The 27,998-nt window shown below is 46.9% G+C and overlaps 1 protein-coding gene across 6 annotated transcripts in view; it reads right to left on the bottom strand.

Annotated features, from left to right (window-relative positions):
* The window catches only part of LOC100870125 (Ankyrin-repeat, SH3-domain, and Proline-rich-region containing Protein), a 78,931-nt gene extending 51,256 nt beyond the window's left edge, over positions 1-27,675 (bottom strand). For 2 of the 6 annotated variants that reach the window (XM_086917128.1, XM_086917131.1), the window contains exons 1-3: positions 27,364-27,675; positions 22,905-22,951; positions 9,202-10,054 (exon numbers count right to left, since the gene is read on the bottom strand). Coding sequence is in view for 3 of the 6 variants with exons in the window: in XM_086917131.1 (XP_086773257.1) it covers positions 9,202-9,279 (78 nt within the window). In the remaining 3 variants the exon portion in view is untranslated. Of the gene's footprint in view, positions 1-9,201; positions 10,055-12,607; positions 12,924-14,183; positions 14,707-22,904; positions 22,952-27,363 lie in introns of those variants that run through there. The other 4 variants (XM_086917127.1, XM_086917130.1, XM_086917129.1 and 1 more) reach the window with 2 other exon arrangements.
* Between the last annotated feature and the right edge of the window lie 323 nt (positions 27,676-27,998).

The raw sequence follows: 27,998 nt of genomic DNA, 5'->3' as shown, positions 1-27,998 counted from the left end.
AGAAGCGAGACGTGGCCGGAAGTGAGGGTCGTTACTCGACGCGGTCACCCTGTATATAAATTTTACATGCCTCCCGATACCATGTATACCCGACCTCCCTCGTTCACCCCTATGCTCGTCCCTCCATCGCTCGATCGATATTGACACATTGCCCATTTCCACCCGCTTCCCCTCCACCTCATTACTATTCTTTCGGATCGTTAACCTTTCGTTTCTATTTCGTTCGAGCCGATTTTTACGCCTTCCCTTCGTTGCAAAATGCAACCATCTTTTACATCTTTTGCACGAATTATCGAACGTTTTGCGTCGAACGACAGAAACCCTTTCTTCTTCCCGCGCAATTCTTCCGCCCGTTGATTCGTAGAGAACGCGAGTCGATCGCGGCCGATGGAACTCGAAACTCCGTCGAGTCGACCGCAGAGAGCGAAACGGAAATCTCGCGGGCAAAGTTATACAAAACTCGCGTCGTACACGTAATACAATCTCCGGTGTAACGCATTCGAATGCACGCCGCGAGACCGTGCGTCATCGTGCAAGTCGGATGGACGCGAACTCGCTTTTGTTCTTTTCTCCTCTTTACGTTGTATCCTTTTCCATCCATCCTTTCCGCAACAGGGGAAAACGTCACCGCGCGGTGTTACGTCACGCAGCGGTATTTCTAAGCGAGGCAACAACTGGATAGCAGCCGAAAAAGTATCTCTTTCTCGTGCGGAGACAGGAAGCAGAAGGAAGGTCGGGGGCTTCGAGCAGGTAGGTTGGAATGCCTTTCGGCGGGTGCACCCATGGAATTTCTTCCCACGGCCGGTAAACTCGAAATCCGTCTGCATTCTAAAGTATCCCCCAAGCAGCCAGTGCACGATTACACAGAAAAAGAGAGAGAGAGAGAGAGAGAGAGGTCCTCGAAAAGCATCTCTCTTCGACGATCCTTGTCGACGTTCCTTCCCCTCCCGTGTTTTCAGAGATCGTGCCATGATCCATCGCAACGGGGATGGGATATACCCCATCGTGCAATTGGCTTTTATAATTCGAGGTGAAAGGTGAGATGGTTCGAGACGTGGAACGGCGTGGTTGCAAAAATTTCTTCCGGTCGTAAATCTTACTTGCGGGCGATGGTTCGAAACATTTTCCAAACGTTTCAAATTTTTGCGATGAAAGAAATTTTCCGAACAGAAAGATAAGCGTGCTCGATGAAAGCAACTTTTCAACTTCTTACCGCGTCCCATTGCTACGCGATGATATTCGTTGTAACGTTCGCGATCGAGACCGCGGTGAAAAACTGGCGGATACTGGTGGTGATGGATCGAGAAAGAATTCGTGCAAAGTTGGGACGAACGAGAGTTGGAAAGGGAAAGGACGACGAAGCGTGGAATTCTTCGAGGGAAACGCGACACTGATCGATCGAGAAGTTTCGATGAAAATGGTAATGAGCTGAGGGGTGAAAAGTTACTGGAAATCTACCTCCTCCTCCTCCTCCTTTTTTTTTTCACGGCCACTTTGGCGCGTTTCGACCGAGAGAACAATCGAGAGTCGGTCGAGAGAGCGACGCAATTACGAGAGCGGCTGTGATTTCTCGGAGGAAATGCGATTCGAATTAATATATACTGCGCAATCAAGATTCTAATTTTATCTGAAAAATAAAGGGAGATCGAAATAAGTAAATGAATATTAGAGTATGAAACGAGAATAAAACTTTTTTATCGCAACATCGACGCCAGGGAAATGTATCTGTCTAAACTTAAATATAAGACGAAACGAAAGATATCGAATAAATATAAATATTCTTGCGTGAACGCCTTACAGAGTTTTACACACGTGTCGAATCCTCTCTAACGAATTTATGAAAACGACCGGAAGGGATAGAGAGAGAGCCGAATAAATCGAGGGAAAATCGCGAAATATAAAGATACGTGGCGTTACATGGAGGCCGAGTCTTTCACCGCGGTCTATCAATTTCCCCGTCACGGGACGTTCGATCGATCGATCTTTAACGTGCAAAGTAAACCAACGCGAAAAAGCCAATACCTTCCGCGATTAACCCACCGTAATCTCGCTTTTTACATCGGCCGGATGGCTAATTTCTTCTCTTAATAAATAACCCGCGGCTGTTTCCATTCAAACGAGAGAGAAACTCGAGTCGATTTTATTATTAAAACTGCCCGTTGCTCCAAGTGGCTCCGCTTCTACGTTCGCGTATATATCTGAAGAGATTTTGATGAGAATTCGAAACCTATAATCGAAAATTATCGAGCGCAGATGTCTACACTTTTCGTTTCTGTTCCGTTTCTTCACTTTCCACGTCTTCTTCGTCTTTGTTCCAGCTTCGATTAGTTGGCGGGTTTGAGTAGGGTCAGGATAGGCGAGGATACGCGTTCGGAATAAATTTTCGGCGGCCGACAGGAAATCCTTCCGTCAGCGTGTACCCATTTCCGGAACAGCTCTCTCTCTCTCTCGAATCAAATTGTTTCTTGCCTCTTCGAAATTAAAAGCGATCGAATAACACGGAAATGAATTCAATCAACGGAACGATTTCCACAACCTTTCTTCCTTCCTCGTCCCATCGGAAGGGAAATTCGAAGAATTAGACGCAACGATATTTCCATTCGACAAAATCCAGTCGTAGTATATATTTCCGATACAAGCTTCATTTTCACCTTTAATTCCATCTCGCTCCGTTACCCCCCTCCCCTCGAAAAAACAAAAATCGAGCATCCGTTGGAACGCGATGTGGTTCCACGCTCTATATCCGTATACAAGTAGGTTGCTCGTTAATAAATCATCGAGATATTACATCCGAGATTTCGACGATATATTTCAACGAGAATTAAATTGCCCCGTTCTTTCTGAAATCTCCGCGCACCGATAGAAGAATCCCCCGGATAGATTCCAGGGAAAACAATCTTATCGAGGGAACCGTTACTCGGATCCGATATCTACATCGATCCGAGAAAACCGACAGTCCCTCCTCCCCTCGTTTCTCCCTTTTTAAACCGCGAAAACGAGAGGCGATTACGCGACGTATGCGGTCTCTTACCGGCGCACCAGGAAGGAAATGGCAGGGCGTTGGGGCAACGGTCTATCAACCGATATTAATAGTCGGAGGGAGGGCCGAATGGACGAGGGTCAGGGCCGACGGATGGACGCGGCCGATCCAACCCCCCACGCCCCCATGGCGTCTTGCTGTGTTTACCGGACGTATCGAACGCTATTCAACGCCAACCACCCCCGATACCACGCTTGATTTCTGACCCTCCTCTCTATTCGCCTCTAACGCACCAACGTCCCATTTAACCCCTCCATAAATCCCTCCCTCTTCCTTCCGTGCAATTCTTCCCAATCTCGCTCTCGAAAATACCGATTGATCGATATCGATCAAGCGAGAAGGAGAACGAGAAGCGTTTGAAATTTGTTTCGTGCTCGAGCAGGTGACTTTTTAATCGCACGTTTATCCACCGGTGGAAAGTGATTCGATTTCCCATTACGAGCAGTAACGGCGCGTATCTCCCAGGGACTATTGCTATTCAGATAGCGATAAAAAGCATCTCGTAACGGGTTCCAGCCCCGTAATGAACTTGCGAGGCTCGCCCGCTTACCTTCCCCCCACCCGATTATTGGCTACCGTCCCGAACTCTGGCGGAATTTCTGAAAACGTTTTGTTTCTTGGCTCGCGGTAAGAGAAGAGGTACGAGAACGCGTAGCGAATTATTCCCTCCCATGGATAATTGGTGGAGGAGAGGTTTCAAAAATTGGGTATTATTGCATTGACAGGAATGACATAATTTTCCATAAAGCCTGATATCGTCATATCAGGGTATAAGCTCGGATCGAGACGCTTTCGATATGAATTCCATTTCCCGGTAATTCGGCCGCCATCTCGTCGCTTCAACTCGCCTCTCCAAATTGAGGAAGAGAGGAGAGTTTCTCCTATTTAACAGCGAGCCTGCCAGTTTCGTTTCTCGATTATTTCATTAAAATAAAACTATCCGCCGTTTAATCATCGATTTAAAGAAATCGCACCGACCAAAGAATTATTATAACACGAAGCCTCGTTCAAAAAAAGAGTGACGAAATACCAGGTCGAATTTTTCGAGTTGCAGCACGGTTCGGTCGACATTTAGGAGAGGCGAGTCACGGTCGAGCCAGGCTTCTGATTAAAGTGAGTGCATCTACCGACAACGAGATAGGGTATCGCGAATAGAAGAACCGCGTGCATCGCTACAAGACCTATCTCTCTTTCTCTCCACGTTGGCTCTCTCCACGGTGGATAAAACCTGGATAAAATATTGCGCCGTGGAAAGACCACGACCGCAGTTTCGCGGTCAAAGGACCTTGCGCGGCATAATTTCTAATTGCAAGCGACACACGGTATAGAGAGGCAGACGCGAAGAAACGCAATCCCTCTTCTTTCGCAATTCTTCTATTTCTCTCTCTCTCGCTGAGGACAACGTTGGACGAGTTTCGCGTATCTCCCTCCCCCCCTCCCTCGAATCTTCGACGAAAGAAACATAAATTAACTCCGTTAGATTTACGCCACTCGTTAAGGGACGAGTATAAACTGGGGAGAGGGATCCAAGCAGTAGATTTTTCACCTCCAGCTCTCGTTTTCTTGGGCCTGGATCGCGTTTCCTCGGGGAAAATCCGGGCTTTAATAAGCAGGCCGAGCGTATCGTTTCGCCTCCCGTTAAATAATTTCGTCGAGAAAATTCCGCCTTGAAAATTAACGCTCGTTACGATTCTCTCTCTCGATTCACCAAATGCAAATTTCGACACGTCTGCAACTTCCTACTGGAAGATACGAGATAAAATTAAAATTATTACATCTCGAACAATTCGTAACCTTGCAGATCTAAAATTTAAATCTACGAAAAGAACGGAAGGGGAGAAAGATCGAGGAAGATTTCACTCGCCGCTTTTACGCCACGTTTTTTTAAATAACGATGTTTTCCACGGGAAAAACGTTGGGCGCAACACCGATCGACGAATCAGGTCGAATTGAACGAGTTCGGTTTTGCGGAGGAGGGAAGCACGGCATACGATAGTTTCGATCGGTTCGAATCGCAGCGGACAGGTGTGCGTTGTTGTGCCCGGAATTCGTTTAAATCGCGACACGAGACCGCTCTTTCTTCCACAACCCCGTGGGAGACGGCATCGACAGAATTGATCTAGCGGCTCTCTCTCCAATCCAGTTGAATTTTTCGTCTCGAGCCCACTCGGTTGAAATTGCGGGTAAACGCGAGTTAAAAGAGAGAGAGAGAGAGAAGTTTATGAATCTCGAACGACAAAAGAATGGGAAGGGATGAAAAGTCGAAAGTTTTCGTCTTTTCCTTTCTGCCAGCCCATATTCCCGCCTCTTTTTTTTTTTATCCTACTCTAATTTAACTTGCAAATGCGTTTCAGTGAGCCCGCTCCACCAGACAGACTCGACCGGTCGTATCGGTCGTAAGCGTAATTTTATACATGTGTCGTTTCGCCTCCTTGCAACTCCTTTCGTCCATATTCGCGAAGAAAAGAGGGAAGACACCGTTTCACATTTGTGCACTCGCTTCCTGAAAAAACGAACGTCTCCCCCAAATTTTCTATCAAAAAAATCCGTCCAATCTCTTCCCTCCTCCCACGGTCCGGGGAAAAAATTCCAACGACCGTGGGAGGAGGAGAGATGAAATTTTTCGGCCGCGGAAACCGTTCGAATTATCGTTCGGAGGATTTCACGAAAGAGATACACGAAGGCGAAGAAAGGGGAATGAATGAATATCGACGAATATCGGTGGGTTGGCGAGGAAATTGCGCGTGGGGAGGAAAAAAGAAAAGAAAAAGAGAGAGAGAAAAAAAAGAGAACGGACGGGAATGGCGCGACAGTGACGAGGCACGTTCTCGTCCGCTAAAACTATCGTCGAATGATGCGGTCACTCGGCCGTGACGAATTTCCCGCGGATTATTCGCGAACGTGCGTCGCGGCCCGGAATAACGCGCTTCCTTCTTCCTCCTCCCACTCCTCTCTCTCTCTCTCTCTCTCTCTCCCCCCACTTCCTCCACTCCCTATCTTCCTAATTGAAAATTTTTAATCCCTTTGTGGTCAGGGAATAGTTTGATGGATATTATATTGTTACGCCGAGGTCAATTTCTCTGATCCCTCCGCGGCTAGGTTCGCGATAACAGCCACGTATTAGAAGTAATTCGGGATTCTAACAACGACCAAGAGTTTCCTATTTCGAGGAACAAATGCTGGAAGCAGCAACGAGAATACGCAAAGTCGATCCACGTCTCGTGACACGAATCCCTTCGTTTTTCGTTTCGCGTTTAAGGACGAGGCTCTCGCCAAGAACGAAATCCCCATATTTCGCCATATTTCACCGAAGCCGAGGATTAAGACGGACGTGGAAGGACGGCGTGGACTCGACGTATAACTGAAAGTTACGTTTTATCGATAAACCGTTGTTCACCCGCTTTCGTTCCGGCTAATTCCAACGTACGACCGTACAACGCCCCCCTCCTCGCCCCTTTAACGACGTCCTTTCGAACGTTCGTTTCTCCGATTCTTCCGGATCATCAGGGCGTAAGATGATTTTATATCGAGTTTCGCTGCTCGATGATGCTCGATTTATCGTCCCCCTTTATCGCGAGTTACGTGAGGGCCGAACTTTACTTTCGCTAGATTTTTATCGCCGTTTCCAAGCGAGGAGCTGGCCTGTCCTCGAGCTGCTGACCTCTCGAAATCCGATCCCGTTCTTTCTTTTGCTGACCCGCACGCATCGCGCGTTCCACAGAAATTGTAGCGAAACTGTTTTCTACCCTATCGCATTCTATTCTTTCGAAAACGCATCGAGACGAAGCGAAGGAAAATCCCAACGTATTCGAACGGTGATTTTCGAAGGATTACCTTCTTCCTGTCGAAAAATAATAACGGTTCGAGGATACGTACGACTCGATTGAAATTCGGAAAATATAAGATGGATCGGAATTCTATCGACGCCTCGAAAAGAAAGCTGACGAATTCCTCCTTTATCCGCTCGCTCGAAATTCTTCCGTTTCGAAAAGCACAGAGCGCAAGCTCTCGTCGAAAAAAAAAAAAAAAACTCGAAACTGGTCTCGGAGCATCGAACTCGAGAGATCGTTCCGCCTCGATAAATCCCGTCGAAAGCGTCGATTCACCGGCCAAATTACCGTGGCACAATAATACGCGCGAGGTATATAAACTAGGCGCGAAAAACTCTCGATCGATCTCTCTCTCTAGCCGATCTATCTATCGAGTATCTGCGCCGAGTGTAAAAATTATCCGCCGACGGGCGGAACCCTTTCATCGCCGCTCATCGTCAGCCACGACGGATAAACACGACCGATACGTCATAATCTGTCCAAGAATTTCGGAATAAACCAACAGGCCGATAATGCGAAACGGGCCGATAAAAACGGCCCGGCCCGGCTACCAGTTTTTATACCCGACGCGAAATTCTTTCGTCCGGTCTTCTGGCTAGGGGAAAAAGGCGAGTAAAAAGGGGGAGGAAAGGCGGAAGTCGTTCCAGTCTAGACGTCCAGTCACCACGAATTTTACGAATCCCCAGCGTTGGAGGTATAGCTTGCTATAGCGGAAGCAAAGGAGGCGGATTTGTTGCGATACGAAGAATAATTAGGATAAGGGTAGGATGGAACAAGAATGGGGACAGCAAGTGTGTACGTATACATAACCAGAACGCTCGGTTCGAGCGGGGATCCCTCCCTCTGGATCCTTTCGATCCATTCTCTTTCTCTAGCCAAGGTGCGTGGTCGTTGAACCCGACCACGACCCCGCGCAATCATTTTATCCGCAGCCGCCGCTAGGATGCATTCCTTTCCCGAGGAAAGTCATTCCGTGAGAGAACAACACGCGTGGGCGTAAGAAGAGCGTTGCACGTCGATCGTACGCACAAAGGGAAATATTCCTTTCCATCGATGAATGGACGATCGTTGCGATTAACACCTCGTGAAAATTCTACGGGAGCTCTAGTAAATGGATAGTCGTCGAGAAGTTGAGGAAGAAGATTGGCAAAACATGGTAAATCCACTCCATCCTTTTTTTCGACTAAAATAATAATAATAATAATAATAATAATAATAGAGGGAGATCCTATCCGAAAGGATTAAACTATCTAAAAGGGATTAAACGGGGCGTGAATACATATACGGGGTATACGGGGTTGGCTGGACGAGTAATGGCGAGTAATTTAGTTTCAATAGGATCACCGTGTATCGATCCGATCGCGGAGCAACAAGGCGAAGATTCAGGCTCTCGTAGAGGCTGTCACCGTAAGACTGTATGATTAATCGAGGCCGGCTCTCTTCATGCCCGGATCATGCTATATATACGCGTACGCGTGTTAAGTCTCCGCCAAGATTAAGGCGCGCCTCTTCCAGTTGCCCCGACGACGGGAATCCAATTTATCGCTTTATAATACAGGGTGTCCCGGGATGAATAGCACGCGACGAGAGGAAAAAAAAAAAAAAGAAAAAAGAGACGATCCCCTCCTCTCGAGGAAAAGATCGATTTATATCTCATAGCCGTTCCATCTCGAAGAGAAATGTATCCTTCGTCTTTTTTTCTTCCACGCGCACGTTTCGTTTCGAATCGAAAAAAGGAATCGTTAAAAGGAAGATTGTTTAAATCGCAATCGAATAGATTGTCCACAAGCGAATTAACCGGGCAAATTAACCGAGCAAACACGTCTCGGAAAAGAGGGCGGGGGAGGGGGTGGATTGGTCGGTTAATCGATCACCGAGTTAGCACGTTAAACGCGATCCGTGCGAAAATAAATAATTGATTCTCTGCGTCCTCCGATTCGAGGAGGAAAAATTCTTCCTCGTTTCGATGAATATTATTGTTATCGTTGGTTTTATCGTTGAACGACGAGGGCGCCCCCGCCCAATTAACGCGACACTTGCTCCGATTGAAATCGATTCGCTTTTGGACTTCGATCGAAACCGCGGTTTCAAACGGTCGAAACGAAAGGAAACGGTCGATCGACCGAGAGTAGAGATCGAATGTCCCGCGGGTGTATCCCTACCGGGATCCGATCCACGGTGTCGGATTTCCGCGACTACCTCCACGCTACCTCGAGTCGATCTCGTTTCCAGATTCTCGATAACGATTCTCGATTATATGTATATATATATATATTTCGCGTATACAAAGATCGATAGTAAAAGATATAGAAATAGATGAGTAATACTTGCTTTTCTAGTAGTATATATTTCTTCCGATTTCTCGTCTTTTCTTTTGCAAGCGCTGGATACTGTTGTCATATTGTCCATCGGGGTCGTATCATCAGATCGCACTCGCACTTGTGATTATCTTCGTTAAATTGTTTTTTGTTTTTTTTTTTTCACGCACAGTGTTCAAATTGTCCACACTTTTCACTTTTCTTTTTATTCTACGTGTCTTTTTATATATATGTATATATATATATATACATGCATACATATATATATATATATATATTTATTTATCTTTTTTTTACACTACCATCTCGTCAACACGTCTATGGTTTTCCCCCTAGACATGTTGCGCAAATCTTCGCCTGTTACTTCGAAAAATTCCTCGATGCATTCGGTGCAGGAACCTGCCGGTGTTATATACGCTATGCGTCGTTGGCAAACGTGGCATTTGGTCGCGTTAGCTACACCGGCGTTCCTGCACATCGAATGATAGCCACCTTCCTGATAGAATGCTCGCACTTCATTATCTAAACCATCTTCATAGCAACCTCGGCACACTCGCCGTTTATTGTCCAGGCAATAAATAGGAAGAGAGATGGGTTTGACACAAAAATGCTTCAACAACTGTTCATACGTTTCGGGGAAATCGTGCGGTCGTACGCCGTCCATCGGCCCATGACAGTCCTCTTCGTACAAGTTCTGTTGCGGAGCTGGCATTAGGGATCTATGAGAACACAAATCTAGGGTCCAACACTAGTAGTAGTACTAGCAGCAGCAGCAGTAGTAGTAGTAGTAGTAGTAGTCCAAGTCGTTCCTTCCTTCCGGAACTTAACGGCAACCACGTATACGTCTACGCGTTCGAAGCACTGGCCTGGAGGCAAAAATTTTTTATTAAAAAGGGAGGGTAAGGTAGAACAATTCGCAAAAAAAAAACTTTCTTTCCGGAATACACACGCTCTTCGCTCAAGGTATTTCAAGGTTACTTTATTTCGCTCGAAAGATTAAAAGGGATCTCGGCCGAGATCGATTGACGAATTGAACGATGAGGAGGGAGAAGGGAGGAGGGAAAATAGCCCGAATTTCGATTCGATATATTATTCGGAACGTTGAACGCGTAAGAGTTAACTTCGTAACGTCAATTTCGCGTTCAATCGGCAGACTGATCGTTACGAAGCGGGGCCAACCCGACCCCGATGGAAATTGCTCCCATACTTTCGGCAACCACGTCCACATTGTGGTCGATTTTGCGATTACGCGCGTTTCCTGCGGCAAATTACTTTCCTCTTGCTCCCACCTCGTTCCCTATACCAAGCTCGTGTTAAAATCGTCGGGGTGAAGGGGCAGGGGCGCCCTCCTTCTTCTCGTATTTTCTCGAAAGGGAGAGGGAGAGAGATCACGTTCGATGGAATCGCAACAAAATTTGGCGAAAGGGAGGAGAAGGAAGAGACGAGAAATTGGATCTGGTTCGGTTTCCATCGATCGAGGGGAATAATATCGACGATCGAAGAGGCATAAAGAGTGATCCCGCTGACGCGAGGATAAGAATCCATTGGTTAGAGGCCGTGGCCCTGGCTATTCGTCCCACCTGGCGCGCCAAGATATTTCGAGCATGCACTCCTTCCTCCGGGAGAGGAGAGAGAGAGAGAGAGCGGAACCGCCAAAAATCGAGATTTCGATTAATTAGCTCGGTCGGTCATCGAGACGCCCCCGCCCTATGCGGTAATTCGCCGATTAAAATTTTATCGCCTTTCGTGACCGGGTCGTGGCGCTTGTATCGATTTCGCCTCTAACAACCATTCGTCCGTTCCGCCAGGCTCCACACCGTCGAATTCCCCTCGTGAAATTTTCTTCCACTTGCGCGAAAGTCCCATTTCAAACGGAGAATACGCGAAAGTTTCCACGAAAAGAAAAAGAAAGAAAGAAAGAAAAGGAAAAACGGAATTGTGGGAAGGTTCGTTAATCTCGAACCAACAACTGTTGGTTTCGGTCGAGGCTAATAGTTGCCTCGCGTCGTCCACGCTCTCTCTCTCTCTCTCTCTTTCCTCCCTTTTCGAAAAACCTGAGCCGCGACGCGAAATAGGTCGTTTCGCGGCGTAAGACCCACTCTCCCGAGAAGGAGGTGGTGGTGGTGGTGGTCTTCTGGAGAAGTGGCGGAGAAGAGTTTCTAAGTTCGCCCGACCCTCTCGACACGCGACTCCCTCCCTCCTCTTTCTTTTGTCCCCGCTCTCTTACTTCTGCTCCCCTTTATCCGGGGATGAATCCGTGTTGAGGTGGAGGACATCGGGTAGGCTCGATGGTTGCGCGATCTCTCCGCATTCTCTCTCTCTCTTTTCGCGAAGTTAGAGAGAGAGAGAGGGGGGGGGGGGGATTCGAGAGAAGACGAGGCGAAAGATAAAGAGGAGGGAAGGGAAGGGACGAGCGAGAGGATCTATCTCGATTCCAGGCACCGCGTTCCACGAGCATTTCATCCGAGGTCGGGGACGAGGAGGATGAGACGAGAAATGTTGTCATCTGGTTCATTAACACGTTCCACGCGGCGGTGTATTCATTACCGATGCCACAGTCGTAGAGCGTTTAATGTTGTTTGCAAATGGGCAACGAGCAGACGAGCAAACAAAACGAAACAAAACAGAACGAATGAGCAAACAATGGATCGTAAAACGAAATATGAAGTGAAAATATGTGGAAAAATGGATTTCAAACATTATTATACCCACGTGTAATAACGAATAACGGTTGAGAGACGGGTGAGGGGGAGGTATTATCTTCGAGCGAAACCACTCTCGATCGACGCGGATCCGGCAATTTCCCCTAAAAAAAAAAATTCCCGCACGCTAGGACCGGCTTTTCACCAGCACTCGATGCACGACGAGTCGCTGAGGCGATGAGGAAGAAGGGTTTCGAAGAAGGAGGTTTCGTCGTCCATAGAAAGGAAGAGAAGGAAGCGCGAAACCCGTCACGACTTTCGTGATCCGCGGCAGGAACCGGCGTGCACGGCCACGGTTTCGTTCGAGCCACGTTTCGCAGACACGGCTCGAGGAGTTCGAAAGTAAAACAGAGCAAAAGGACGTTGGCGTACGCTGCGTGCGGTTAATAGCTTCTTTCACCGGGAGGAGGAGGAGGAGAGGAGACGAGCCGGCCGACTACGCTAGAGAGCACAATCGAACCTTTCAGCCGATAGAAACGTCAACGTCACACGTTCGCGGAATGGCGATGATTCGCCATTAACACAACTGGTTCGATCGACAAACCATTCCATCTCCTCACGGTCAACAACCGTAAAAGTTTCTTTTCACGAGAACAAGGATCACGGTTTACGAATTTTCCCCCACCGAGAGAACTCCGCTCGAAAAGCTGGAAGAACTGTCGAGGAAAAGGTATAAAAACGACAACCTCTTTTAACCGAGCTACTTTCCAGACTCACTTTCTCGTAGATCCACTTGATGCACCGACTGAACCTCGCCATCGGCGAGTCGTCCACGAGGAAGTACTCGACAGCCGCCTGGTCCTCGAGCGTTTGCTCGGGATCGTCTCTGGGAATCGGTGTCCCCTCCTCCTCGTTGCACCTCGTTGGACGATGATCGTCGTCGTTGTCGTCGATCCCCGAGTATTCCGTGGACAACCTCTTCGCGCTCGGATTGTCGCTCGTCCAAATATCACGATCCATCTCGAGCCGCCCTCTCCACGAGAGAGTCGCAATTCTCTTATATTTCTTCCTCGCAAGATTTTAACATTTTATTCTAGCGGATGGAAAATACGCGGATCGTAACCGCTCGTTTCGAGGATTGGAAAAGAAGCGGGGATTTAGAGGGGAGGAGGATCGGAGCGAAGATCGAGTCAACGACCGAAGAGCTAGTCACGCTTAACAGCTAGTCCCCGATTCGCGACACGGCGCAAAGGAGGAAAAGTTTAATCCTCGCGGGTGATGGTTTTAATCGGCGCGCCGTTGATCCCGCGGATGGAAGGCGAAGGATGGAGGGAGGGAGGGAACACCGGCTGATTTACCGACTCGACCCTTCCTGGGGATTAAGGGCGAAAAGGGCAGCGGCGAAAACACGCGTTTCCACTTAGACCTTCGTTCCTTCCCCCAATCCAAACCCTTTCCTAGCTACCGATGATGGCTCGTCGATCATCGATACTCGACCTCGTGCGTCACTTGCCGATACGACCGTTCGATCGATGGAAAATAGAGGATTCGCAGCGACGAGCAAGTTGCACGTACGTACGGTCGAAGAAGCGCGGCAGGAAATTCAGATTTAATTAGGTGTCGAGTTTATACAGTCGAGTCGAGTATATCATGAATGAAGCGTCGCGTTTCCAGCCGCTCGAAAATAGCCGCTCGATTCGACCGTTTTAGCCGCCACGGAATTAACCTCTTTTTCGTTTAATTCGTAATAACGCCGTGATACTACGCCCGGCCGAAAAGAGAATGGCACCGCACGCGTGGTATTTCTCCGTCCACGAGCGCGCAACGTTTCGATCGCGAGCTATTGTTCCCCTCCGTGTTTTTCCAGCGGACGACGGCCCCCGCCCTCGCTTTCTGGGACGACACGATTTTAAAGCGATTACGCTTTCCTCTCACGGGCCTACTACGGCCTCGTTCGTCGTTTAAATGCCCCGCGACTCGACCAGAATAATTAATTGCGAATGGAACGACAGGGGCCGATATTATACGCATACGGAATTCCTCCAAATTGTACGATCGCGCAGACAAGTCGAATTTCGTTCCAAACGAGACGAAAGAGCAAGACGGATAAAGCGGTGACAGTTGCAAGGCGCGAATCTAGTAGAGAGGAACAACTATCCACGCGTTTACGTACGACACACCGTTAGAGGAACGAGTCGAACAATCTCGGTTTAATCGGGTAGACGCCGATTCTTTTCGCGCCACTCTCTTTTAATTAGCCGAGGAAGGAACGAGCGATCGTGGAGCTTTCGTTTCCAAACACTCTCGAATTAATAAATTAATTAACGAGTTGTTCGTAAAATATTTCACCGACCAGTAATATTTCCGATCCTCTTTCCCGCGAATTACGCGCGAATATTTCACTCGAAAATAGCACGGCATCTCGCGCTCCTTGCGCGGTTTTACGATTCCTCCAAGGTCGTCGTAAAATCGGTCCCAGTCTCCTCCAACCGCGTTTCGAAACGACTAAATATATATTTCTCGACACGCTTCTCCTCGCTTCCTACGAAACTTCCTACGACACTATTTCTCTCGCTTTCCAAACCATTTTCCAACGATTTTCGAAGAAAGAAGAAAAACTTTTACATCGATATCTCGCGCACCATTCAACGATTTTTCATCCATCGCGACCGAATGGAGGAAAGAAAGAAGAAAAAAAGTCGGACGAGAAATTGGCGGAGAAAAGCGAGAGTGGCGGAGGACGATGATCCGCGAGGCAAACTGCAATTGGAATCGGCGAGGCCTCCTCGCGGCACAACAGGCGTGTTTTGACTAGGTGGTTACACCGCTCTCTCGCCAGGGATCCGCGCCACTCGCGCCTCTTCTCCACCGACTTTATATTTAGACGTACACGCGACACGCTTTATTCCCTACGGTACGTTCGCGCTAACAAGTCCACCGTTGCTCCCATTGCCATGCTCCACCCACGCTCCCGCTAATTCTCTCTCGCACGCTCACCGCTCTATTCTCCTCCTCCTCCTCCTCCTCCTTTTATGCTCCGTATTCCGACGTTCTTTCCACCTCTCTCCATCTCTCTCATCGAGAGATATCCTTCTCCACCATTGTTTCTCCCATCGGTTGAAAATTCGAATGATCGGAGAGAACCTCGTTACGAATCGATCTTTCCATTCCTACCTTTTTTCTTCTTTTCTTCCTTCCACCTTTGTCGAAATTACACTTGCATATGCGCAGCAAACGGAGAGTAGTCACCAGGGGGGGGGGAATAAAAATTCCAGATCGGATGAAACGCGACGAGAAGTTTATAAAGAGAGAATCGAGAAACTACTTGCTTATCCCACCCCGATATATATATATATATATATCTTCCGCACGACCGAAACTCGTCGAAATCCCGTAGCAGGATAGTGAAACGCGCGATGAAGAGGTTAATTCCCTTATCTATCCACCGTTAACGGGTTAATTATCACGAATTACAAATCCTCCTCCTCCACCGGTATATCTTCCTCCCTCGAAACCTGTTTCGAATCGGAAATCTCGTAGCGACACAGTTTCGCGACACACCGTGCTGTTCCGTGTCTATTCGCGCTAACTCCTCGCACCCTCTCTCCTCCCCCCCACGTTCCTCACCTACAACGTCGGTGCGCGCGCGCGCGCCTACTCGGCCACGTGCGTGCGATACGCGCACGCCCACCGATCCCTCCGCCGCACAGGCCTCTGCTCGTGCGTGTGTGTGTGTGCGGCACGCTCATACATATTCATCCACGGTAATCTGCTTAACGTTAGTAGGTGCGAGGCGCGCCTCGGCCCTTCGATTTGTAACGTAGACGGATATCCGCGTTATCGAGGCGGTGGTACGATATCCACAGTGGTCTGCCGATCGAGACGAGAGCCCGACGGTATAATTTCATTACGACGCGGGGGATTCGGCCAAGCGTGAAAGGGCCACGGGTCGTGGCCTCGTTACGAGGACAGGAAGAACATTTCCTACGGGATTTATTGGATTTTTTCCGGAGGATAAGTTTTTTCGAGGGGAGGAGAGAGGATTGTTACAAGTTTCCAATTTCGTGAAAATGCAGATGCAATGAAATGGTAATTTGAATGTTTAACGAATTAAAGTCGCGTTTATCGATGTGTCTCGAATTACGTAAATTGGACGGGGTTTGATATGCGTATAAAACGTAGTCCCAAGATTCAAGTAACGTTTAAAAGTTCGCCAACTTTTCCTTCGGCTGAAAGTTGGCGAGATCGTTCGCCTCTCTCCATATGGCACGGTGCGATACCGTGTACGGATCCCGAGGAGAGCTTTGAAACGAGCGATACACGTTATGGCGATCGCGATGCACGACGCCGGCTTGTTGCGCGTCGGTTCTCTCTGCCTCTATGCACGCTCGTTTCCTAGTATACTTTATCTCGACCGACTATCGGCATACGGCGTGCATTATAGCACGTGTATACGGGTATACACGCTTTAAAACCGAATACACACACCACATCCAGCAGTGGCCCCTTCTCCGGCGGTTGCTGGACGACGAAACGAAAATCGTCGACACCTCCGTTCCATCCTACGAGAAGAAATCGATCGAGTTTTCGTTAAAAAGTGATGGAATCGTTTGGAAATTTTGGAATGCTTCCTCTATCACGACGTGTCGTGAAAGAAAGAAACGACGCGATGACGAACGAGGCGCAGAGGCGATTTAATTACTTAAAGAGCGAGAGACACAAAGGGGTTCATTGATTTTTCTTTGCTCGATGACCAAATCTCTCCTTTCTTCGATACCGTCGCTCTTCCGCACAAAACTACCGACAACGCCGATATCCTAGCTTTTTCACCCGAGCCAACTTCTGGATAATGTCAGCCTATTCTGAAAGACACTGTACGGGAGAGGACAAGGAACGCTTTCAGAGGCAAAGATGAAACGCAGAGAGTCAACGACAGATGATGTTTCTCCCTTGCATCGAGATCCACGCACCCTTTTCTTCTTCCTCTTCTCTTCGTTCTTCCATCCATCTCCCTCCACTTTCCTCTCCTCTGACACGCGACGACGACGATACACCACTTTCCACGCTCCATATCTTTTCTTCGTCTTTTCGTTCCTTCGCTTTTCGTTATCTCGAATTCCTCGGCGTACATCTCTCTCCCTCGCGTAATTTACGCGTTTGGAAACGAGCTTGTACGCAAAACGCGTACAAGCTCGTTGTGTAAACACGCGATCCTTTAGACGCGAGGAGACGTCCCCGAAAGTAGGCTGGCTGCGAAGGTAATTCCAAGAAGGAGAAATAGAACGGAATTCTCGCATGATCACGCGCGAAAATGCGAATGCTTCGTTTTTAATTAAAAAAGAAACCTTCCTCGTGTCTTCCTCTCCCCGTCGTTCGTGAATCCGCATCTTCGCCGATCCATTCCTCTTCCGTCGAGATGAAAAAGATGAAAGATTCGTTTCCAAAAAATAGTTCAAAACGATTCAAGAAACTCGAGAGGAAAATGATCAAAGAAGAGAAAGAAAGGAAGAGGATGAACAATGAAAACGAAGGAGAAGACGCAACAACCAATCCTCTACTCTTCCCGGCTAATTGAGCAACGATAACGTTCTCCCTTAGTCCTCGTCCCTTGTCGTTCATCGCGAGATTAAATTACGACCTTCCCGGTAATTATGATTTATACGGAGTTGATTGAGAAACGCGAGCCAACGACTGTGTACTGATATCGTTCTTCTCGCGGATTGTTAACCCTTTCGCTATTACCAATATATCTATAGTCGCTCTGCACAAGATGCCAGAGCGAAGATTGCGCGTCGAGCAAATCGTCTTTCTCTGGAACATCGATATTTCGACACCGTGAGAGCAACTCGAATTGTAAATCATCAGCAGCCGCTTTCTCGTGCACATTTTCGACTCGTCCAGTGGAAGTCGCCCATAGCGAAAGGGTCAATAGGGTTATCGATTCTTTGGTCGAAGGTGCGAAACACGAGCGAAACATATTACACCTTCCTTGGTTCGAGACTTGACTCGGCCAGGACAACGCGTTATGGACGACGTTTCGAGGGGTTCGGTATTCGCTAAGGGCGGAACCGTCTGAAAGTTAGCGCGACATCGAACAAAAGGTTGGTTAGAAGGGACGCCTTAAAAGTGCCCCGAGCAAAAACCCTCTCAACCCCCCTCGATCGAGCGAGGACTTTAAAGTGACGGAGGAGGGGGAGGGGGAAACAACCCCTTTCTCGTACCGCCACCCCTTTACCTGTGTGTACTCGCGCACAAGTGTCTGAAAAGGGGCATTTAAATCGCACTTCCTCAAACAGTGGCGGACACTTGGCGCTTCGTGTGGAAGGAGAAAAAAAAAGGCGAACGATTCTCGCCTCGAGAGACGCCTCGAGTGACTACCACACGGTCGAGAGAAGGCGAATGACTTTGCGAGATGATCGAATGAAACGCGATCGTTTCGATGGATAAGATATTCGATCGCGAATAACAAGCACGAGCGAATATCGTATTCGATGGGATTTGGAAGGAAGGAAGAAAATTGTTAAAAAAAAATTGGTGCTTTTCGCGATTGATGGACGCATGGCAAGCAAGGGGAGAGGACTATCGTGGATCTGGTACTACCGTTAGCGAGCGTTCGCACACGTAGGTAGGTGTCGGTTGGTGGTGGAAGGAAGGCGTTCGACGCCGTGGCCACGACACTGGCCTCTTGGAAGCGGTGCTAGGTTCGCGGAACGTGCTCGACTTCCGTCAAAAGAAACAGCTGCATGCCGTACGCGCCACTATGCGCTCGCAACGAGCGCGGCCGATAGCCGAGGGGAGAGGGGCGAGTCGGGCATCGCGATGTCGTAAATCTTCCTTTTCTTCGAGCACGAGGTCGCGTCCCCTCGTTTGTACGTCATAAACCCGTTTACAACCGTTCTAATCAATGGGAATTTATAATAACCCCTTTCGTCGAAGAAAAGAAAGCCTGGCCACGAGTAGGAATTTCTTTGCGAGTTAATCGATACGCCGCGAATCGACCACTTCTTTCCTCTCTGGATTTTAAATCTTCGCGAATCGTGCGCACGAATGTCTCGTTTTGGAAAATAACGCAGTGGGAAACTTTGACGATTCGTGAAAGTAAAGGAGCATTATTGTTCCTTCCAACGACTGTTGTTCGAGGCGCGTGCTGGAATTGGTCCAACAAGAGGAATCTAGTTCCCGCGAAGAAACGGTACACGCGTGTGACGCGTGAGAAACAACGACGTCTCGTTTTATTACCCATCCACGATGTGAGTAAACGAACGAGTATGAATACCTTAGTGTCGAGATCGATACGAATAATTTCATTATAACGATCCATATAAAGGGAAGAAGAAATATTTTCGCGCGAAACGTCTCGTGAACGTTGTCGATGGGACGAGCGTTCGAAAAAAAAAAAAAAAAAAAAAGCGTTCGATGCGAGGAAAACGCTTCATACACGTCGCGCGTTTCATACACGTCGAATCGATTGAACGTCACCAGAAGAAACGGGCGATAAATTCGTCGAGATTCGTCGTTTTTCGAACAGCTGTACACCAACGGGTATATGTCGTCGAAAAATAATTTTTATCCCTGTTACAACATTTTCCACTCGAGCAATTGTTAGCTCAACTCCAAGAGTTAATAAATCTTGTTCTCGTTGCCAATTTTCAACGGGTTGTTACGACGATACATCTTCAACGGGTTGCTCTGCATTATGCGTCCGATATCCAGAGCAGCAGACGTCATTTGTCAGTATCGACGCGAAACAGTGGGTCAAGCATCGAACCGACACGCTAGATACCGTCATATATCATTTGCATCATTCGTTGCTACCACCTACTCTATCATTCACCATTCCCGCGCGTGTATATTTGCCCGATTCGAGTACAATAAGCCGCCCAACAATTTCTATATATATAAATAGGGATTAATTAAAGCCCTTATTGTCTAACGCTTCCCGTTAATTTCGTTGTTTCGTTCCCCTCTTCGTTCTTTCATCCGCGTTCCCTCGATTGTCGCGAATCCACAGCGCCATTGTTCCATTGCTCCCAAAGATTTTTTTTCCCTTTGCTACCTCGTACCGCCCTTCGTTTCGAAATCCACCGAGTTCGAACGACACGCGCGAAAATTTGCGTCAGTTTTCCTACAAAAAAGAAAAAAAAAAAAAAAAAAAAGAAAGAAACAACGAATCTTCTCAAACGATCGTCGAGAACGTTTTTTTTTCCATCGAAATCGATTTAATCCCCCTCGATGAAAGATCCCAACGCGTATACATACGCGCGTGCACGCGCCATATTTCACCCATCGATTCAATCCGTCCGCGGAGCGAATTGATTCCGATATTATCGTCCCATTAATTACTCGATCGTGACAGAATATCGCCGTTGAATTCCCCTCGATTATTTCCAACGGAACACGTACACGGCCCAATGCGGCAATTTTCACACGGCTGTTAACCGTTTGGTAATAAAATCACACGCGGTATTAGAGTTATCGTGGCCAAAATCAGGAGGAATCGAAAATCATTCGCTCGCCCGGAGGATCCGCCCGAAACGATCTGTGACGCGCGAATCGAAATAGTAACCGTGAAACTCCCCCCCTCCCCGCGCCCCGTGATCGAAAATGTTCCCCCCGGCTGGACACGTCCGGTTGTCGAAACGGCAATTACATCGAGGTTTAACATTTACGGGACCGTTAGTCGCTTGTACGACGTCGCCACGAACGAGCCCGATAATTAATTTAGCGCCGCTCCATCTCTCCTTCTCTATTCCGATATAGTCGGATTGTTGTACGTAACTCGCGTCCGATCGATCTGGAAAAATTATTGCCCATGACCACGTTTTCCACGATATCGTGGTGAAAACGAGGTTCGTTAAATGTTTCGATATCGATAAGATATTGAAAAAAAAAAGAAGAAAGAAACGACTCTTACGATTTATCGATTTTTCGGAGAAAAGAGAAAAAAAGAACGATAACGATTCCGAGTAGAGAGAGAGAGAGAGAGAGAGAGAGATATGAAAACGGACGCAACGCGTTTCATTAATCCGATCAGCTGACGCTGAGCAAAGTCAAACAACGTCGCGATATTTAATCGCGAATCGAAAACGGGGACGAAAAACGGGGCGGATAGCGAACCTGTGTGTAAAAATAAATACAGAGGCGGCGATAAATATGCGAGAACACGCGCCTCCCTCGGAATAGCAATTCGCGAGAGAGCTTGTTTGCCACGATGATTGTTGCAATTTCGCACGGACAACTCGATAATTCGCACGCGTCATCCGCGTGTCGTCCCGATTTGTCGATCGATTCGATCGATTTCGCAACACCTCCTCCTCTTCGCGTTTTTCCTTCGATTTCCCACCCGTTGTTCCAATCCTAATCGCGTAACAAAAGCGAAATAATAACGTTTGCTCGAACGAACGTTCGCCTTTCGAACTAAAAAAAAAAAAAGAAAAAAGTTTATTTTATCGCGCTTTTCGATTTCGAGAAACGAAATCCCTCCCAAGTTTCGCGAAGTTGGTGACTCGGAACGAATCGTAGGCGTAGCGAGCAACGACCGTTCTTTTTTCGAGCAAAAGGAAAGGATAAAAATGGTTAACCTTTAGGTGTCAAGTTATGCCGAGACCGGCTATTTTGCATGCTTTATCGGGAGGGAACGAGAGTACCAGAGGCGGTGCCAGACTCGTGCTAAGTTCCAAGGTGACGAGCAACTACGAAACTCTCGTGGCACGTGTCGTTCTTCTGGTCCACTTTCCAACTCGCGTTAGAATGTCTAGAAGAAGCAGGAGGAACGTCTCGTAGGAGCGAGAGATCGTGCGAACAATCGAAACAACAACCCGTGAATTTCGAAACGGTTCCCAATTCCGTAATTGAATTCCGTGTGTTCGACTCGAGTTGTGTTCACGACTCGCATATAATTCCTTCCATTTTTACACCAACGGTGTAATGGATCTGGGTGACACTCATCCACCGAGTATATTGAACCCGAACGTCCTCCTTCCGTGCAACACGGTATACTTTTCACCCGATCTCTCCAAGGTCGGCCAATTGCTACGCTTTCGTCGATTCGTCGTCGTCGGCTCTAACTCCAACGTTTTATTGTCTCGACTATAGAACCTATTAAACCGATAAGGGAAGCATGCGTGCGGTGTAGGTTATCTCGAATCGGTTTCCGACTCAATTTTACTCGCTCTTTGCATCAATAACCGGATCGTGGATACAATTATCATCCATGACCGATAAATAAAACGTAGCGAATAATAACACGCGTTATTAATTGTCGAGCTCAAAGACTCGAGTTAAAAAGAACACGTATCGTGAAATTTCTTTCCCGGTTTTTCTACCGTCTTCTCACGGTTCCGCGCTTTTCTCCGCCTCTCCCTGTCATGCATTAACCCGGTACCCTACTTCCTGGCGCCAACAGCCTCGAGCCTTTCGAAAATACTTTGCGTACCTACTCGCCGTTTCCTACGGCATGTCAGCCTCGCGACGAGAAGCCCTATTCACGCTCACAAAGGTCCGAGGAACTCGACGTGAGGCAAATGCCCAAGTGGAAGGGAACGAGGAGGGGAAACGTTCGTTTCTGGAACCGTAGCTACGTAAACTACGAAAACTTCTGTCTTAGAAATTTTTACGAAGCGGCTCGATTCGAATCGAAAAGCAAAATCTACCATATTCTTCACCCTCCTCCTCTTTTTTCGAACCAAACTGGAAGCGTTTATCGAGTTTAATTTCGACGATAAGGGTTGAGAGCACGCGAGTAAAAAAAGAGCAGGGTGACGCGGGTACCGTTGGGATATCCGCGAGGTCAAGACTCGTGTGCTTCCCGGGTATGCGCGTCCCGGCATAGAACGTTTGAAATCCATCTTCTTTAGAAATAGAGGCAGAAGGAGGGAAATCGTTTCCCTTTCGTACGAAACTTTTTCCTCTTGTTCGAGAAATCAAGTAGATATGCTAATTTGATTCGTTCAATTTGTGCGTTTACACGGGATGGAGGAACATTTACATTTGTAATGAAAATAATAAGGTGAGAATAAGTGAGAAATAAAAGAGAGAGAGAGAGAGGGAAAAAAAAAGAAGGAGAAACACTTACCACCTCGGCAATGTTGCCGGAATCGTCCCTCATACCATGGGCGCAATCTGAAAAGAAAAGAAGAAAGAAAATCGGTCAAACAGTTGAGAATAAAAGTGAAATATTTGCATATTTCGCGATCCCATCCTATTATTATTTTATAATAATATTCACAGCGTGGTAAACACACTGATGTAAAGATGTGCACGAGTCTAGTCGTATTCGCCAAGGATTCAGGCCAATCGTTACACTCGAGTGGACGAGGCGCGATAGACGGAAGTGGCGCGACGAGTGCGTAAACTGGAATCACGAGCCGATATCCAAGCCTCGCACGCACGCCAATATCGCTCGGTTTTTCTCCCGATTTCTCGAGGAATCTGGCTCGATGCGATCCCACTTCCTCGCTTCTTTTAATCTTTATTAATCGTTTAACGGTAATTAACGTAACCGAGGCGAGAAATTGTTCTCGATTAAAGACGAGCCAACGTCTACCCGATATATTTTTCTCCGATGAATTATTCAAAGAGGCTGAGCTGTCTAGTAAAAGTTTCGCAACGTTGGGAGGAACGTTGCGTAATAAATGGCCGCGAGAACTCGTGTGAATGAATTTCATCACGGGAGCCATCCAGGAAACATATATCTCTTCTTCTCTCCCTCTTTCTTCTTTCCGTGTTACATTATATACCGATATCTTTTTGATAAACGTAGTAGCGTAGAATCGTAGCGTAAATCGTAGTTTAATCGACCCATCCAAGATTATAAACGGGTGGTGTTAAAATACGGATTTGAGTTTATCCTGGACAAAGGGGAGTGGTATGGGAGTCGTTAATTAATAGAAAATTGAATTGACGCGGGGGAAATTAGTTGGAGGCACGCGCGACGACCGATAGAGCGGCATAAAGCTCGAATGAAGATTTCATTAATCGCGGCAAGATCGTTGGCCGATACCGATCGTGATGATTCGACGCGGCGGGAAATCAACTTTCCGCGAAATAATTTTATCGAAATAATCAACGTCTCTTCTTCGAAACGTCTCGTTTACGAAGAAGAGAAAAGTAAGGAGACTTCGTCGGAAACTTTTACCAGCCGAAATGAAATTTAACCGAACGCAATTAGCTTCCTAGGTAACCGTGCGGCGGAGAGAAATGGCGTAAGTGGCGCGAAAGGATTCCCGGGCAAACTTTAACTTCAACTTCGTTCCGTTCGCGATCTTTCTCTCTCTTCGAATAGGTCTGCGCGTGATTCCGCTACGAATGGCCTAATCACGCCGCCTTTTGCTAATAACACGTTCCCCCCAGAGGCGAATCAAACGATTGGAACAGCGATGCTTACCTAAGATCTAAGCGCGAGTTCGATGACCTATAAAATCTTTCAAGTACGATAAAAAGGATATCGTAAAAGTTGTTGCAATTTGTCGACGCTTGAAATCGACGATGAAAACTGCGCTCTCGAAATCATCTCGTTTACGCGTTTATGTAATCGCGAGAGAAGTCATTGAACTGTTCACAAAGCGAGGAAGAGAAGAAAAATATTTTTTTTTTTTTTCCGTTCAAGCAAGAAATGTTTCAGATTGGGATCGTGAATCGAAAAACATCTTCACCACGGCTTCAGCCGACCAAGAAATATAATTATCCGCTATTCTTTCCTGCACTTTTTTTTTTTTTTTTTTTTCTTTTTCAATTCGGTCGACGCCTTTCTTTCCAGATTGAAATCGTTGTAATTTCGTGGCCCGTTCCCTTCTCCTAACATTCTTGCGGTATTTCAGACGGAAAAGTGTTATTACTCGTCGCCGAAACGTATGCAGGAGTTGTCGGGCAAAATATACGACAGTTAAATAAATGTCGCCTGCCGCGGCAATGCCACGAAATTAGTAGCTTCTATAATTTCTAGTTGCGAAACGCGAGCATTTACGCGCGAATAGAATAACAGCCTAGCTATATATAAGAAACGGAAAATATTTACGTGTACGCGAAATGTATATTATGCTGGTTAAAAAAAAAAAAACCACTTTTGAAAAAAATATGCTTCGAAAATATGTTCCGAAAAATACGAATGACCTTGAAATGCTTTTTGGCACGTTCGTCCACCACAAGTCGTCTTTGTTGAACAGCATTCCGATAATTTTCCGCGCAATTTTCAGCTTCGTCATGCTCGATTTAACTGATTTTTTTCTTTTTTTTCTTTTCATTGATTCCCAGAATAGTCGACATTCCTGAACGACGTAAACACGATATCGCGGGGTGTGCACAATAGAGAAGAAAACCGATGTTACGAATAATATACACTGTCGATGCGCGACAATGCGCGAAAATATTAGCTCGCATCGTTGTCGAAGAATCGATCCGATATCAATGGATCAATGTTGCAAAAAAACATCCTTTGTCTCGCATCGCGAAACGCCCGCCAAGTTACAGAAATCCAATGCTTATTGTCTACTCGAATTTGATGAACCAATGACGTTCTTTTGAATTACGCATTCCTTGAAACAGAAATAAGCCTATTTTTAAAATATATCCCAAGTTAATGATGTCACCGACACACGGTCAAGATTTTAATTGAAATTTTGTCGAAGTCTCGAGAGCAAAAGGCACGCGGGAAAGAAGGAGGTAGAAAGAAACGAGTTAAAGAATATAAAAAGGACCAACTGTACAGCGCATGCGCGCGTCCCACGAGAGCCAAGATCGAGTGTTTTAAAAACTCGCGAGAGGCGACGAGTGGGATTTCAAGGTTAGACCGAGCGAAAGATCTGAGGTTAAACAGCTAGCAAACCGAGTCTTTTTTTCTTTGGATGGTGAAAGAGAAAATTAAGCATTAATTATGTAAAAAGTGTGTGTTGTATATATATCGCCAGTGTAAGAACACGACTCACGTCATCAATTTATCTTAATCCATTCATAAGGATGGATTCTAATGATTATTGACACCCCCTCTTCTATCAAGCTATCAATCTATAAAGCACAACCTCTTGTGACGAATCCGTTCAAAAACATTATTTCTAACCATCGAGTTACAACGAATTAATTTTTTTTACAAGTAATAATGTATGTACACCTCGTTCTGAGGATTTGAACGAGTTAACTGCAGTTAAAATAACATTTACAGTTGCTGTAGTCGCAACCAATCGTTGTCGAATAACGTAGCTTATCGAATGAATACTTATCGATAAGCGGATCCAAAAACAAACGATAAAGAAAAAAAATAGATTGTCGTATTGGTTAACGAAAACGAACGCTCGTTGATTCAACGTGCCAAAGATAAGAGTTATTATCGGTGGTATATACATCGGACCAATGACCCACGATCCATATATCGATACGCGCCCTTACCTTTTTTTTTTTTTTATAAACAGACAAAATTTTAACGATTCTCGAGTTACCCGTTCTCGAATAATCCATAATCTTAAGAATTGCGTGAATAACGACTCTTCATCGAACGGTATCCTCTTGCAACGATATTTTGTCTCGTTTGCACTTAATCGCGATGTTGCAGTTTATCGCTTATTCATTTACACCTACTCTCCTCTTTATCTTTCTTTCTCTTTTATACGACCCTAACCTTACCCCGCACCAACACTACTACGATACACTGTAGCACGACCAATACTCGACCGATGAACGAAGCACGAATGGAGAACTGCAACTGCACTACTCTAAAGAGACCAGAAAATCGCCGCGACGGTTATACACATCGTCGTTTTCTTCTCTCTCTCTCCTCCCCCCCCCCTCCTCCCCTCCTACCGAACAGAAGGTCGAGAAGAAACTATTCTCGAAATTCAGCCACTTTCCAGTGCTCCCGTTCGCATCCAAACTTTATCTTTGGCAAGGAATCTACGCGCCACATGCATATGTCACTCAGGAGATCGCTCCTGAAGGAAAAAGGAATTGCACGCGTACTTTGCTTCCCCCTTTCTCTTCTCCCCTTTCTTGCATGTATTTTCTTTTCGTGTTTACTCTATCCTTCGTACGTACTCTATCTGTCAACAATGATAGTTGTTGCTCCGTAACGTTGTCGAGGATATCGCGTTTGAATTTTCCGCTACCTCGACAAACGTGCCGCGAGGAATTCTGGGCAGCATAAGAGAGCCGGTATCGTAGCCCCTTATTCCTTTCTTGCTCGAATCTCGTACCTGTCCTCGCGATCTCTCGATTCGTTGCTCGTGGTAAAGAGCAGCGAAGAACCCGTAAATAAAAAATTAATCACGGGGAGAAGGAAACAAAATTATATCGGAAACAATCGAAGAAACTCGCAATCGGGAATCGCTTCGTATCATGGATCGTACATGGATCACGATATCGATTTACTCATGGTTTCGCGACATCACCGCTGCCGGATCTTTCTCAGGTTATAACGGACAGAAGCAGGACGACTTTTTAAAAATGCCACGCACCGACCAATCACGAACACGAGCGCACGGAACGCAGACGGTACAAGAAGACAGAAGAAGAGAGAAAGAAGTGGAGCTATATACACGCGCGCTTACCCGCTTGCTCGTACACACTACGTACAGGTATATACACAAGCACTAAAGGAGGGGATCTTGCGCGCGCGCACATATACGGCGAGTGGCGACGCGATCTTACGGATTGTCGTGTCGATCCTTCCTTGCTGCTTTCCAGCGATCACACCTTCGACGATCGAAGAACAACACAAATTTCCACAAGTCACTAAAACGAATACGAACACTGTTGTATCGTAAAACACACTGGAGAAGGTCTTATGGTCGCAACTTTTCGCGAAATGTCCGGCGTAAGTTGCGAAGCCAACCGTCCATGCAGGAAAGGTAAGTTAAACTGAGCAGCAGCGCGCCTACGGTAAACGAGATTAAAGCTCCGTACCGACAGAACCACGATATCGGCCAATCAGCGTGCCACTTTATGCGGTTCGACCAATCACCGTCCTCTCTCACCTGGCGAACGGTTAGTCCAGGTGCAGCCGCTAAGGCGCCATTGCCTGGCGTTGGCACGTTACCTGCTCCACTCCTGGAGGGGAGTCGTGGACAAAAGATGGAGAAGGGGAACGTGACAAAGAAAGCTTAACTTTCCAACTAGTAAACGAAAGAGAAAAAAGAAGTTACGGAGGGGAAAGAAAGATAGAAGAGAGAGGGAAGAAAGGAAG

Source organism: Apis florea, unplaced genomic scaffold (assembly GCF_048593485.1).
Source record: "Apis florea isolate Af1SG1 unplaced genomic scaffold, ASM4859348v1 contig_3813_pilon, whole genome shotgun sequence".
In the NCBI taxonomy this organism is placed as follows: Eukaryota; Metazoa; Arthropoda; class Insecta; order Hymenoptera; family Apidae; genus Apis; species Apis florea.
This window is presented reverse-complemented; position numbering and strand designations above follow the sequence as displayed.